Here is a 12,006-nt window from a genome sequence, read left to right as displayed (position 1 = left end):
CTCGGGTCTTTGTGCTTGCGTAGCGGGCAGTGAAACCACTGAGCTAAATCCCCGGCCCTAATATTATTATTATTTTTTTTTTTTTTTGGGTACCAGGGACCAAACTCGGGACCTTGCGCTTTCGGGGCAGGCGCCGGAACCACTGAGCTAAATCCCCGGCCCTAATAATAACTTTTCTAACTCTTTTTTTTTTTTTTGGTACCAGAGATCGAACTCGGTTCCTTGCCCTTGCACAGCAGGCATCAAAATCACTGAGCTAAATCCCCGGCACCCTTGTTTTTATTTTTAAAATTTTTGGGGGTACTGGGGATTGAACTCAGGACCTTGTGCTTTTGAGGCAGGCAGTAGAACCACTGAGCTAAATCCCCAGCCATGTATCCTTGTTTTTAATTCATTATTTTCTATTTAGGGTAAATATATATTTCTCAAATTTGAATATTTAAAAGTTGGCCATTTACAACAATATGGAGAAATTGGAATCCTTATATGTTGCTGGTAGGACTATAAAATGGTTTGGCATCTGTGGTAAACAGTTTGAAAATTCCTTAAAAAGTTAAATGTAGCCAGCCATGGTGGCACACACCTGTAATCCCAGCACTTGGGAGGCTGAGGCAGGAGGATCACTGTGAGTTCAAGCCCAGCCTGGGCAGCTTAGTGACTCATCAAGACCCTGCCTCAGAATACTTTTTTTAAAATGGGCTGGGGATGTAGCTCAGCGTAAAGGCTTTGGGTTTAATTCCCAGTACAAGAGAGGATTTTACACTTGCATAAGTGTCACAGCTTGTCGCCTTGCTTTGTGTAATAAAGACCTCTATGGGTTACTGTCCAAGCAGGAGGTGGACAGCACAGGATAATTCAGAAGAGCTTGATGAAGTGCTAAGTATGAAGAAGGCAGACAGTATGGAACTCACAAGGAGCAGTCTGAGCCTGCGGTGGTACACACGGGCCTGCCGGGGCCTCTGCTCTGGCTCTGCTCCAGGGGGTTGGTGGGACCAGGCTTGGCCTCGGCCCACTGAGGGGGAGTGGAGGAGGAGCAGGCCACCCAACCTCTCCTCATCCCTGGCCTGCAGGGGCAGCCTGTCTCAGGTTCTGGGGCCACTTTCTTTCCCTCCCTGAGCCTAGGCTTTTTCTATCTGCACGTTAGTGACTGTGAGGGTCACAAGCAGGGCTCAGGGGTTGTTAGGATGAACCTCTGGGTTTTGACTAATGAGTGGAGTCACTTTTAGGAGCTTGTAGTCATAGCTACCAGAGTTGGGATAAAATTAATAAATTTGCAACAATAATAAATGGTATTCTACCACAAATATTTTTTTTGTGTACCAGGGATCAAACTCGGGTCCTTGCGCTTGCACAACCACAAATATTTTAATATAGCTTAATATAGCTTTTCTATCCTCGTTGTAAATCAACAAATCTTCCACACTATTAGGGACTGGCAGCGTGGCTCAGTGGTAGAGCGCTTGCCTAGCGTGCCCAAGGCCCTGGATTTTTGGTACAATTAAAAACCTTTCAGGGGGCCGGGGATTTAGCTCAGTGGTTTTGCCGCCTGCTGCGCAAGCACAAGAACCCGAGTTTGAGCCCAGGTACCAAAAACAAAAAACAAAACCTTTCAGGGAAGCTCTTTGCCTGTCTTGGCAAGTGGAGCAGTAACAACTCAACTTTACAGTGAGTTAAAGAACAAGAATTTGGCCGGGGATTTAGCTCAGTAGTTCCAGCGCCTGCCTCACAAGCCAAGGTCCCGAGTTCGATCCCCAGTACCAAAAAAAAAAAAGAATTTATTTTGTGTTTTAAAAAGTCATTTAAAAATACCTAACAGACCAGGCAGGGATTTAGCTCAGTGGTTCCGCTGCCTGCCTCGAAAGCGCAAGGTCCTGAATTTAATCCCGGGTCCCCCCCAAAACAAAAACAACAAAACCTAACAACTGCCGGCCAGGGGTGGTCCCAGCACTCAGGAGGCTGAGACAAGAAGGGCATTGTGAGTTCAAGGCCAGCCTTGGCTACAAACCGAGATGCTGTCTCAAACACTTTATTTTTGGTTTTGGTACCGGGGATCGAACTCAGGACCTTGCGCGGCAGGAGGCAGAACCACTGAGCTAAGTCCCCGGACCCGCCCCCCCGCCCCCCGATTTTGTGCATGAGTCAAAGCTGGGTTTTCAGCGGTCCAAGTCCCTTCTCCGACGATTCGACGGTGCATTCTGCAGCCTCCACTTCGGTGGTTTCCCACACTAAAACTAAGTTCCGTTTCATGGCAAGAGAGCCGACAGCGGCCTCCGTGGGACCCCGGCCCGCAGCGACGGCACAGCCACAGCGCTGCCCCGAGCCCCAGCCGGTCCAGGCGTGCCCGGAAGCCCGGGTGTCGGAGCCACCCCGCCTCTCGGGCGGGGCGGGGCCTGCGGGGAGACCTGGGCGGGGCCTGCGGTGGTGGCGGGAACCGGGCCGCCCGCGCTATGGCCCCCGCGCTGCTGCTGGTCCCCGCCGGCCTCGCCTGCTTCGTGCTGGCCTTCGGCACCGGAGTGGAGTTCGTGCGCTTCGCCTCCCTGCGGCCGCTGCTCGGAGGGGCCCCGCCCGCCGGCGGCCCGGGTGAGCGCGGGGCGGGAGGACATCGGCTACCAGGGCAGCGGGTGAGGCCCGGGAGGAGCCGCCGGGCACACACGTCCCTGGGGCGCTGTGGAGGGCGCCCCGGGGCGCCTCGCCGGCTGCCCCCACTGTGGCTGTCCCACTCCGGTTCCTCTGTGTCCGGGGCCTGGGGACCAGACGGGAACGGAGGCGTGGGCGTCGCACGGTCCGGAGGGGAGGCGGGGGCTCCGGAAAGCTTGGGCCCCTCCTGACCTGGCCGCTTTGCCCCTGTACTGCCAGGTCCCCGCCAGGGGTGGCTCGCCGCCCTGCAGGACCGCACTGTCCTGGCCTCCCTGGCCTGGGATCTGGGCCTCCTCCTGCTGTTTGTTGGACAGCACAGCCTCATGGCGACCGAGGCCGTGAAGGCGTGGACGTCCCGGCACTTCGGGGTCCTCCAGAGGTCCGTGTATGTGGCGTGCACTGCCCTGGCCCTGCAGGTATGAGGCCCGGGTGCCGAGAGAGACCGAGGAAGACAGTCTTGGGAGGGACACGCCAGGTTGGAGGGGCACAATATGGGGAATGAGGGGAACTGAGGGCATGAATCTCAGCTTCCATTCCTCCACGTACACAGCCTACTTCTCATCGAGTAGGGCACACATGCATGTGCCTGTAATCCCAGCACTTAGAAGGCTGAGGCAGAGGGGTCGAGTCCGAGGCCGGCCTGGCCTGGGCCATGTAGCAAGTTCAAGGCCAGCCCGGAGACAGGGAGCCTCTGTCTCGGGAAGTACTTGTCATGCCCCAGCTACCTACTGTGCATCTGCACCTCCGCAGCTTTGTTTACGCTGTCCCCCTCCAGATACCCTTCCAACTGCCTTTCACTCTTGCCCTTCATAGACCACCTCCCTAGGTGTGGGGAGGGCCCCTCGGCGGCACCGTCCATCCTGCAGATCCCGGAGCAGCTCGCCCCCTGCCCGGGCCTCCCGCGGCCTCTGTGCTGTAGGATGCAGGGGTCCGGCCTCCAGGGTGGGCTGCCGGGACGCTGGCCCTTCTCTTCCCCAGCTGGTGATGCAGAACTGGGAGGCCGTGCCCAGCGCGCCTGCGCTATGGGAGGCTCGGACTGAACCCTGGGCCACGTGGGTGCCACTGCTTTGCTTTGTCCTCCACATCATTTCCTGGCTCCTCATCTTCAGCATCCTTCTCGTCTTTGACTATGCTGAACTCATGGGCCTCAAACAGGTGAGGCTCCAGACCCCTGCCCAAGCCTTGTGTCCGGAATTGTTCCACGGGGTTCCTCCTCTTCCCCCGCCTTCCTCCTCCAGGGCTTTCCGCTCCCTCGTGGCCTTTCTCACACGGGGATCTCCCTTCAGCTTCCCTCAGAGGCCAGCATCCGGGGTCTCCAGGGCCTGGCAAAGGTTCCTGGGTCTGACTGCAGAGAGCAGCACCCAGGGAGGAGAGGCCGCCGGGTGGGGGAGGCTCGGGCCCACGCTCCCTCCCCCTCCTAGGTGTACTACCACGTACTGGGGCTGGGGGAGCCGCTGGCCCTGAAGTCTCCTCGAGCTCTTCGGCTTTTCTCCCACCTGCGCCACCCGGTGTGCGTGGAGCTGCTCACTGTGCTGTGGGTGGTGCCCACCCTGGGCGCTGACCGGCTCCTCCTCGCGCTCTTCCTCACTCTGTACCTGGGCCTGGCCCATGGGCTGGACCAGCAGGACCTCCGCTACCTCCGGGCTCAGCTACAGAGAAAACTCCACCTCCTCTCCCGGCCCCAGGATGAGGCAGCAGAGTGAGGAGCGAAGCCTGATTCCAAGCCCTGTACTCTCCCTTCTCAAATTCCAAGCACCTTTTCGGGTTTGGTGGCGCACTGCACGTCTGTAATCCCAGCTCTCTGGAGGCTGAGACAGAAAGATTGCCGCTGGTTTGAGGCCAGCCTGGGCTGCATAGCAGGACCCTGGCTTTAAAAAAAATGTCCACTCCCTTAACATCCAGGCACGGGCTGCTTCAGGGCAGCTGCCCAAATCCAGGGGCCGCTTGAGATTTCATTGCCTGAGTCCGGCGCTAGCCTCAGCTCCACTTCTCACCAGCAGGAGGGGTGAACATCAGTCAACTCGTCGCAGTTGAGGGCGTGGACCCCTCCCCTCCTCTGAGCCTCAGGGACCCCTTTACTTTGTTTCCTGCCCGGCAGCTGGGCCAGAGCCCTGCCAGTCGGCCTGGCGCAGCGTACCCCAGCCGCTCAACGGAGGGGTCCCCGAGCGACTTCCGCTGCAGGGAAATAAAATTCAGCCTGGATTTCCACACGTGGCTCGCAGTGGTCGCTGTCTCGCTGCGGGCTGCCCAGCCGCGCCCGCCCCTCCCCCGGGCGGCCCGACCCGCTGCCCAGGTCCCGGGTCCTGCCGCTCTGCAGCCCGGCCCGCGGTGACACAGGCCGGGCCGGGACCACTCGGGAGGCCGGCGACTTGGGCCGGGCTGGCGGGCACCGTCCACGCGGAGGGAGCGAGGCCCCGCCCCTCCCGCCCCTCCCGCCCCATTGTCCTCCACAAAGCGGTCGCCTCCCCGCCCGGCCGCTCCTCCTCCTTCCTCCCTACCAGACCCTGCGTGAGTTGGTCCAGGACTGGGGTGCGGGAGGCTGTGGCCCCTCGGTGCCGGGGCCGGGCGGGGGCGCCCAGAGGCATCAGCCAGACCGCGCCCTCCGCCTGCTGCGCTCTGGGTGCCGCCTCCGCCCCAATCTCGACTCTTCCTCTCCGCCAGGCCCACCCCCGGGCTCCCCGAGTTCCCCTACGCTCTCGGTTCCCTTTCCCCGAGCCCCCCAGCTGCCCCGGCGCCATGGCCACCGTCCCGGACTGGAAGCTGCAGCTGCTCGCCCGGCGCCGGCTCGAGGAGGCGTCCGTACGAGGCCGGGGGCAGGCGGAGCAGGAGCGCCTGTCCCAGATGCCGGCCTGGAAGCGGGGCCTCCTGGAGCGGCGCCGCGCCAAGCTCGGCCAGGCCCCTGGAGACCCGAGCCCGGGGCCTGGGATCGCGGAGCCGGGGCCGGCGGACCCTGATGAGCCTGCCGTCCTGCTGGAGGCCATCGGCCCGGTGCACCAGAACCGATTCATCCGGCAGGAGCGGCAGAGGCAGCAGCAGCAGCGGAATGAAGAGCTCCTTGCCGAGAGGAAACCCGGGCCTCCAGAGGCCCGAGAACGGAGACCCAGCCCTGGGGAGCCCCGGGGTCAGAGCCCCAAGGGAAGGGAGGCTGGAGAAGAGAGACTGGAGCCAGGGCCGGCCCTAGAGAGCACGCCCAAGCCTCTGGAGGCCAGAGACTGGAGGCAGAGCCGCGGAGAGGGAGAGGGAGGGGACTGGAGCACCAGGCTGCCGGAGGCTCGGAGGTGGAAGCTGAGCCCCGAGGACACTCAGGAGCGGAGCCCCAGCCTAGCGGAACCTGGAGAGCAGAGTCGCAGGAGGAGAGAGGCGCTGGACAGCAGACTGAGCCCGGGGGGCCCTGCACGAGCAGAGGCCCACAAGTGGAGGCCTGAGCCCAGAGAGGCTCCGGAGCAGCGTACAGCGCCAGTGGAGGCAGCGGAGTGGAGGCTGAGCTCAGAAGAGAGAGAAGACTTCGAGGAGGAATGTGGGAGGGAAGCGGACAGCCCGGCCCCGTGGATGGCTCCGCAGACTGCGGGGGCCCCAGAAGCCCCGAGCAGGGACCCTCAGAACACCTCCAGAGGTGCGGAAAGAGTAGAGCAGAGGCCCGACCCCGTGGAGGACGGGGAGAGGGGCCTGGGGTCCACCGAAGGGTGGAAGTGGACGCTGAACTCTGGCAAGGCTCAAGAATGGACAGCCAGGGACATAGAGACTCCCAGTCCAAAACCGGAACCTCCGGGGTCCACTGAGAAGCGCCTGGACCCCCGTGCTGTGGAAGCTGGGGAAGGGGGGGCCGAGGCGGAGGCTGGGGCCCGGAGCAGGCCTCTGGGAGCCCCGGAGGAGCAGGGGCGAGGCTCTGTGCACCCCCCGCTGCCACCAGAGGACGCTGGGCCCGGAGCAGGCTCGGGGCCGCCACAGGAAGAGGAAGCAGCATCGCTGCAGCCCCCAGCCCCAGCCCCCGCCTCGCAGCCCTCCGGGGATCCCCTCATGAGCCGTCTGTTCTACGGGGTGAAGGCAGGGCCGGGGGTGGGCGCCCCCCGCCGCAGCGGACACACCTTCACGGTCAACCCCCGCCGCTCCGCGCCCCCCGCAAGCCCGGCCCCGGCCCCGGCCCCGGGTGACACTGCAGTACCCGGGTCTGGGAAGAAGCGGTACCCGACTGCCGAGGAGATCTTGGTTCTGGGGGGCTACCTCCGCCTAAGCCGCAGCTGCCTTGCCAAGGGGTCCCCCGAGAGACACCACAAACAGGTAGGGTGGCAACCAAGCCACGCTCTTGGAGCGGCGCCTGTCTGCTCTTTCTGCACTCGCCTTTCTTGCTTTTTACACCGCTGTGCTCTTCTGCTCTGCCACCCCCCTGCACGCACACCCTTACTTTGGGTGCCACCCGCGGCCGGTCTGGGTGTGCCTGAGCCGCTCTCCTTGCCCTGGACTCCCCGCCCAGCTCTCCGCTGACCTGGAGTCTAGAGAGATGCTCGGTGACAGCCCAGCCTCGGAGCAGGAGGGCGGCCGAGGGAGGGGCAGAGGCGGCTGGAGGCCTAGCGCCCGGAGGCGGGGCGGGAGCTCTGGATGGGGTCCTCCCAGCTCCGAGAGGGCCCGGCGGAGGAGGGCGCGGGACAGACGGGGACAGAAGGCTCGGAACCCCGAGTCCCCCGAGGGAGAGGCGCACGGAGCCAGGAGCCGCTTGACGCGGGTGACCTTGGGGCTGCACACCCCAGCTGGGCCACTGCTGCCTCACGCAGCGCTCCCTTGCCTTGGGGCAGGAAGAGCCTTCTCTCCCACATCCCCGCCCGCTCCCCTGTGCCTCTTCCCTGGGCTTCTCCTGCGGGCTCCGCCGTCGGTTTTCCCCTCTCTCCCCGCAGCCCTGGCCTCTCCCTTCTCCTGGGGTAGAAAATAGAAGGCGGGGAGCGGGGACGGGATGGCGTCGGGACTCCCCAGAGGGGCAGAGGTTAGACCTGAACAGCCAGGGCGGCCCCCCCACGCGCCGTCAGTCAGCCCGGGGCCCTGGAGCCCGCCCTTCTCCCCTCGTGTCCAAGCTCTCATTCGGTTTTTGTGTCCTCAGCATCAGGTGGAAACCACAGGGCCTGAAGATGTGGGTTGAGTCCTCAGTTCACCCTCACGGAAGCTTCAGCTCCTGCCCTGGGAGCCCAGGAGTCCACGCCAAGCCCCAGGGGCCGGGCCGGTGTGAAGGAGGGGTCGGGAGGGGCTCCCGGGGGAGGTGTGCGGAAGTCACCTCCAGTAGTGCTCTGGGGCAGAGCCTCGCCAGGGAGGCCCCCTGGCCCGGGCAGCTGAGGACCCTCGAGGGGGCCATACCTGGGTCGGGGCAGGGGCCGGAAGCAGATCGCCCAAACAGGAAGCATGGGGCCGGGGCCGGAAGGCTGGTGGGACTCGGGCCTGGGCCTGGCAGGACTGCTCAGGATGTGGTGAGCGCGTGAGGAAGTCGCCCTGGGCTGGGGGTGGGGCGGAGGCCAGGGCTCCCCAGGGCCGGCCCTCTGCCTCTGCCCCCTCGGGCCATCGCGCTCACCCGGGACTTGGGTACCCTGACCCGTCTCTGTCCTGATCCACCGGGCCTGAGAGGAGAACCCTGCTATCCATCCCTGCCAGTCTTCCTAAATAACTCGTTTATTCCCTCAGACTTCTCCCTGCCAGCAGGAGGGAAAGCCCAGCCCTGCCATGGAGCCCAGGGCCTGGGCCTCGCCGGCTCCCCCTCTCCACCCTGTGACCTTATATAGCTGATGGGAGAGGAGCCATGAGTCACCTCCGTCCCTGTCCCCACCCCCACGCAGGCTGTGCATTCCCGAGAAGCTCAGTCAGAAGATGGGTGGGGTGAGGAGAGGGGCCAGGGGGGCACAGACTCCAAAGGGGGCAGGAAGAGAAAACAGAAATGGGTTCCCAGGAGCGTGTGTCACAGAGCCAGAAAGGGCTCTGTTTGGCTGTAAGCAGTCCGGGTTCCGGCACTTGGTCCCCGGAGCATTTCCACACTCGGCCTGGGGCCCCTCCCAGCCTGGGTCCTCGGGGGACTTCACCCCCTGCATGCTCAAACCCTTACCTCCCGCACCGGAGCCACTTCTCAGGCCCTGTCAACAGCAGGCACGGGTAGAATAAGTACGGCCGCCCTGTATCTGAGGGCTCCGTATCTGTGGGGTCAACCAAGGGTGGACCAGAAATATTCCAGGAAGAAATTACACAACCTCAAAGCAGGAAAATTGCAAGTTTGAGGCCAGCTTGAGCTACTAGCAAGTTCCAGGCTAGCCTGCGCTATACAGTAAAACCCTATTTTTTCTCCAAAAAAGGTCATGGCTGTACCGAACATGTACAGACTTTTTGTCATTTTTCTCTAAATAATACAGTGTAACAACAGCTTACATAGCATTTACATTGTGTAAAGCATTGTAAGTAATTTAGAGTTGATTTAAAAGTATATGAGAGAGCTGGGGATTTAGCTCAGTGGTTCTGCCACCTGCCTCATAAGCACAAGGTCCCGAGTTCAATCCCCAGTACCAAAAAACCAAAAAGTATATGAGAATAGCCAGGCATGGTGGCACATGCCCGTAATCCCAGCATTCAGGAGGCTGAGGCAGAAGGATCACTAGAGTTTGAAGAGGCCAGCCTGGGCTACATAGTGAGACCCTGTCTCAAAACAAAACAAGGGTCCGGGGATTTAGCTCAGTGGCACCGGCACCGTGCCAGCCTCACAAACACAACACAAGGCCCTGAGTTTGATTCCTGGTACCCAAAACAAAGCAAAAAACTACACGAGAGGCCTGCATAGTTTTTATGCAACATCACACGTGTGTGTGTGTGTGTGTGTGTGTGTGTGTGTGTGTGTGGTACTGGGGATTGATCCTGGGGCCTTCATACTAAGCTACATCCTGAACCCTTTTTGAAACAGGCTCGCTAAACTGCCCAGGCTGGGCTCAAATTTGCAATCCTCCTGAGTCAGCCTCCCAGAGAGGGGTATATGATTATGGAAAAAATTCAGAGCAGGGGTTGGTGTAACTTGGAGGGTCAGAGGTGGTGGGCTGACCTAGTGCAGGTGCTCAGGAGGGCAGGGCCTGCGGAGGGTCTCTAGAGGAGGTGATCCAGGCAGGGGCAGAGGCACGCGGCAGGCTGGGTGGCATCGCTGGCGTGGTGCAGGAGGCCAGGGTCCAGTGCTCTGCAGGCCTTGGCGCCTGGCAGTGCTGGGCCTGTGCAGTCTCAGTCCCAGTCCAGCTCATGCCAGGCTCCAGCACCCAGGGCCCCATCTCCCAGGAGATGCCAGGAAGGCCTGGGCAGACTGTGGAGCATCCGCAGCGTCCTGTCTGTCCCTAATCCCCTGGCTCTGAGCTAATCCTGCTCTGGCCCTGCCTGAGCTCCCCAAGAGGGCAGAGGGGAGGACAGGACATGAGAGACACTGGGCTGCAGCTGGCAGGGGCAGGGCTTGGTGTCTGAAGGGTCCCTCTGTGCCTGCTCGTCCCTGTCCCCCACCGCCCAGCGCACCCTTAGGGACCTGGGCTCCTCTTCATCCCTGTGCAGTGGGGCAGGAAGTGTGGGCTCCAGGGGCCTGCGGGCCTCCTATCGATTCCTAGGCCTTGACCCCTCAGCTGCAGGGCTGACCCCACCACAGGAGGAAGGCAAAGGGGCAGGGACAGGCGGGTGTCCAAGGGGAGGCCAGGACTGCGCTCCCCAGACAGCTCCTTCCTCCTCCCCTCTGGGAAGCCCCAAGGTCCCCAAAAGTTGTTCATTTGCTTTGGCTTATTTTTTTGAGACAGGGTCTCGCTGTATCATTTGGGCTGGCCCTGAGCTCACTATGTAGCCCAGGCTGGCTTTGAGCTCCTGGCAATCCTCCTGCCTCGGCCTCTGGAGTGCTGGGATCACAGGCGTGCGCCACCACACGGCCTCTGAATGATTTTGAGAGAGAAAATCTAGGCCTGGAAAGCAAAGCCGGATCCCAGAACAGACGGGAGGGGAGGCCACAGGGTTGCCGGCCCCGACCAGCGTCCACCCGGGAGCGCCCTGCGGCTTCCTGCTGCTGAGCTCGCCTCCTCCCCTCTCCGCCCTGGCAGCTCAAGATCTCCTTCAGCGAGACGGCCCTGGAGACCACCTTCCAGTACCCTTCCGAGAGCTCGGTGCTGGAGGACCTGGGCCCGGAGCCCGAGGCCCCCAGTGCGCCCAGCGCCCCAGCAGCGCAGCCTGACGACGACGAGGACGAGGACGAGGAGGAGCTGCTGCTGCTGCAGCCAGGGCTGCGGGGCGGGCTGCGCACTAAGGCCCTGCTCGTGGGTGAGCGAGGGCGCCCCCTGGTGTCGCGCGGGCGGACCTGCAGCTGGGGAAACTGAGGCCCTGGGAGGGGAGCCCGTCGGGCTCTCGGCGTCCCGGGCTGGGCGGGGAGCGCGCGCCCAGCGCTGCCAGAGTCAGCACTGGCTGCAGGTGGAGAGTGCGGAAGGGCTGCTGCCGCCGGCTGGGCTCCGGCTGCTGGGACCACAATAGGCACCACCCGCCCGGCAGGATGGAATAACGTTTGGAGAGAACGTGGGACAGTAGCTAGCCATCACATTACTTAACTCTCCCGGGGCCGTTCTGAGATTAGTCAAGGTATTCGAAGGTGTCAACCAGGTGAAGTGGTGCACACCTGTAATCCCGGCACTCGGGAGGCTGAGGCAGGAGAGTCACTGGGTTTGAGGGCAGCCCGGGCTCCACAGAGACCCTGTCTCAGTCAGTCGGTCACAGAAAAATGCCCAGGGCGGAGCGCAAGGCAGCGATGGTTGCCCTTAGTGATGCGATAGGGCCGCTGGACGCACCCATCTTCCAGGAGGGGCGGCCGGGAAGGGGTTGCGGGGCCTCGCTCACTGCCCAATTCCCCGCTCCTGCAGACGAGTCCTGCCGGCGGTGACCGCTCCCAGCGCGCATGGGGACTTCCTCCTCCGCAAGGCTGAAGACAGAGCCGGCCTGGAGAGGAGCTCGCACGAGGCTGGGCGAGGCGACGTCAGGCGGGCGGCAGAGCCGAGGCCCGCGTGCGTTTACAGGTCGCTCCCCCCCGGCCCAGCTGCCCGTCCAGGTTTACATGCCGTGCCCTGTGCACGAGGAAGCCGCCCCGGCCCCTTCAGTTTGCCTCACTGAGGGTGACCCGAAACGGTGGCTGCCGCCAGCTTTGCTCAGTATTACTGTGCCTCGGTTTCCCCAAAGGGAAGGCTGGGCCTCCACTCTGCCCCGTGAGTTAATTGTGCTCCTCCTAGTGGTCCACACCTGAACTGCAGCGGCGCGGGCCCGAGGAGGCAGCTGCTTCCTCTCCCTCCGCTCTGGCATCCACTGCCCATTTTGTTTCTTTGTTAACTTTCCGTAATAAAATGGAGTGTACTCCCA

General features: G+C 62.3%; 2 protein-coding genes across 4 annotated transcripts; both read left to right on the top strand.

The window, feature by feature from the left end:
* The first annotated feature begins 140 nt into the window (after positions 1–140).
* Nrm (nurim) lies at positions 141–4,845 on the top strand. 3 transcript variants are annotated; one of them, XM_004847075.4, is made up of 4 exons: positions 141–2,580; positions 2,857–3,053; positions 3,616–3,792; positions 4,059–4,845. In XM_004847075.4, exons 1-4 carry the CDS (start codon positions 2,448–2,450, stop codon positions 4,338–4,340), a joined length of 789 nt encoding a protein of 262 aa, XP_004847132.1. In that variant the 5' UTR covers positions 141–2,447; the 3' UTR covers positions 4,341–4,845. The 3 variants fall into 3 exon arrangements, with proteins under 3 accessions (XP_004847132.1, XP_021115820.1, XP_087066524.1); XM_021260161.2 differs by having other exon boundaries at positions 2,386–2,580; positions 3,451–3,792; XM_087210398.1 differs by lacking the exon at positions 3,616–3,792 and having other exon boundaries at positions 2,387–2,580.
* A 139-nt stretch (positions 4,846–4,984) lies between these two features.
* Ppp1r18 (protein phosphatase 1 regulatory subunit 18) lies at positions 4,985–12,006 on the top strand. Its single transcript, XM_004847073.4, has 3 exons — positions 4,985–6,915; positions 10,710–10,926; positions 11,517–12,006. The coding sequence occupies exons 1-3, from the start codon at positions 5,374–5,376 to the stop codon at positions 11,534–11,536; spliced, it is 1,779 nt and encodes a 592-aa protein (XP_004847130.2). The 5' UTR covers positions 4,985–5,373; the 3' UTR covers positions 11,537–12,006.

The sequence above is a fragment of the Heterocephalus glaber genome, unplaced genomic scaffold, assembly GCF_053883595.1.
Source record: "Heterocephalus glaber isolate CG9 unplaced genomic scaffold, H.glaber_assembly_v1.0 deba00001141, whole genome shotgun sequence".
Lineage (NCBI taxonomy): Eukaryota > Metazoa > Chordata > Mammalia > Rodentia > Bathyergidae > Heterocephalus > Heterocephalus glaber.
The sequence above is the reverse complement of the archived record's forward strand: the minus strand, read 5'-3'. Positions and strand labels throughout refer to the sequence as shown.

Coding starts and splice junctions, on each gene's coding strand:
- Nrm (XM_021260161.2), top strand. CDS start 2,448: ATGGCCCCCGCGCTGCTGCTGGTCCCCGCCGGCCTCGCCTGCTTCGTG. Junction 3,054..3,450: donor GCACTGCCCTGGCCCTGCAG/GTATGAGGCCCG, acceptor TGCCCTTCATAG/ACCACCTCCCTAGGTGTGGG. Junction 3,793..4,058: donor AACTCATGGGCCTCAAACAG/GTGAGGCTCCAG, acceptor TCCCCCTCCTAG/GTGTACTACCACGTACTGGG.
- Ppp1r18 (XM_004847073.4), top strand. CDS start 5,374: ATGGCCACCGTCCCGGACTGGAAGCTGCAGCTGCTCGCCCGGCGCCGG. Junction 6,916..10,709: donor CCGAGAGACACCACAAACAG/GTAGGGTGGCAA, acceptor CCGCCCTGGCAG/CTCAAGATCTCCTTCAGCGA. Junction 10,927..11,516: donor CACTAAGGCCCTGCTCGTGG/GTGAGCGAGGGC, acceptor CCGCTCCTGCAG/ACGAGTCCTGCCGGCGGTGA.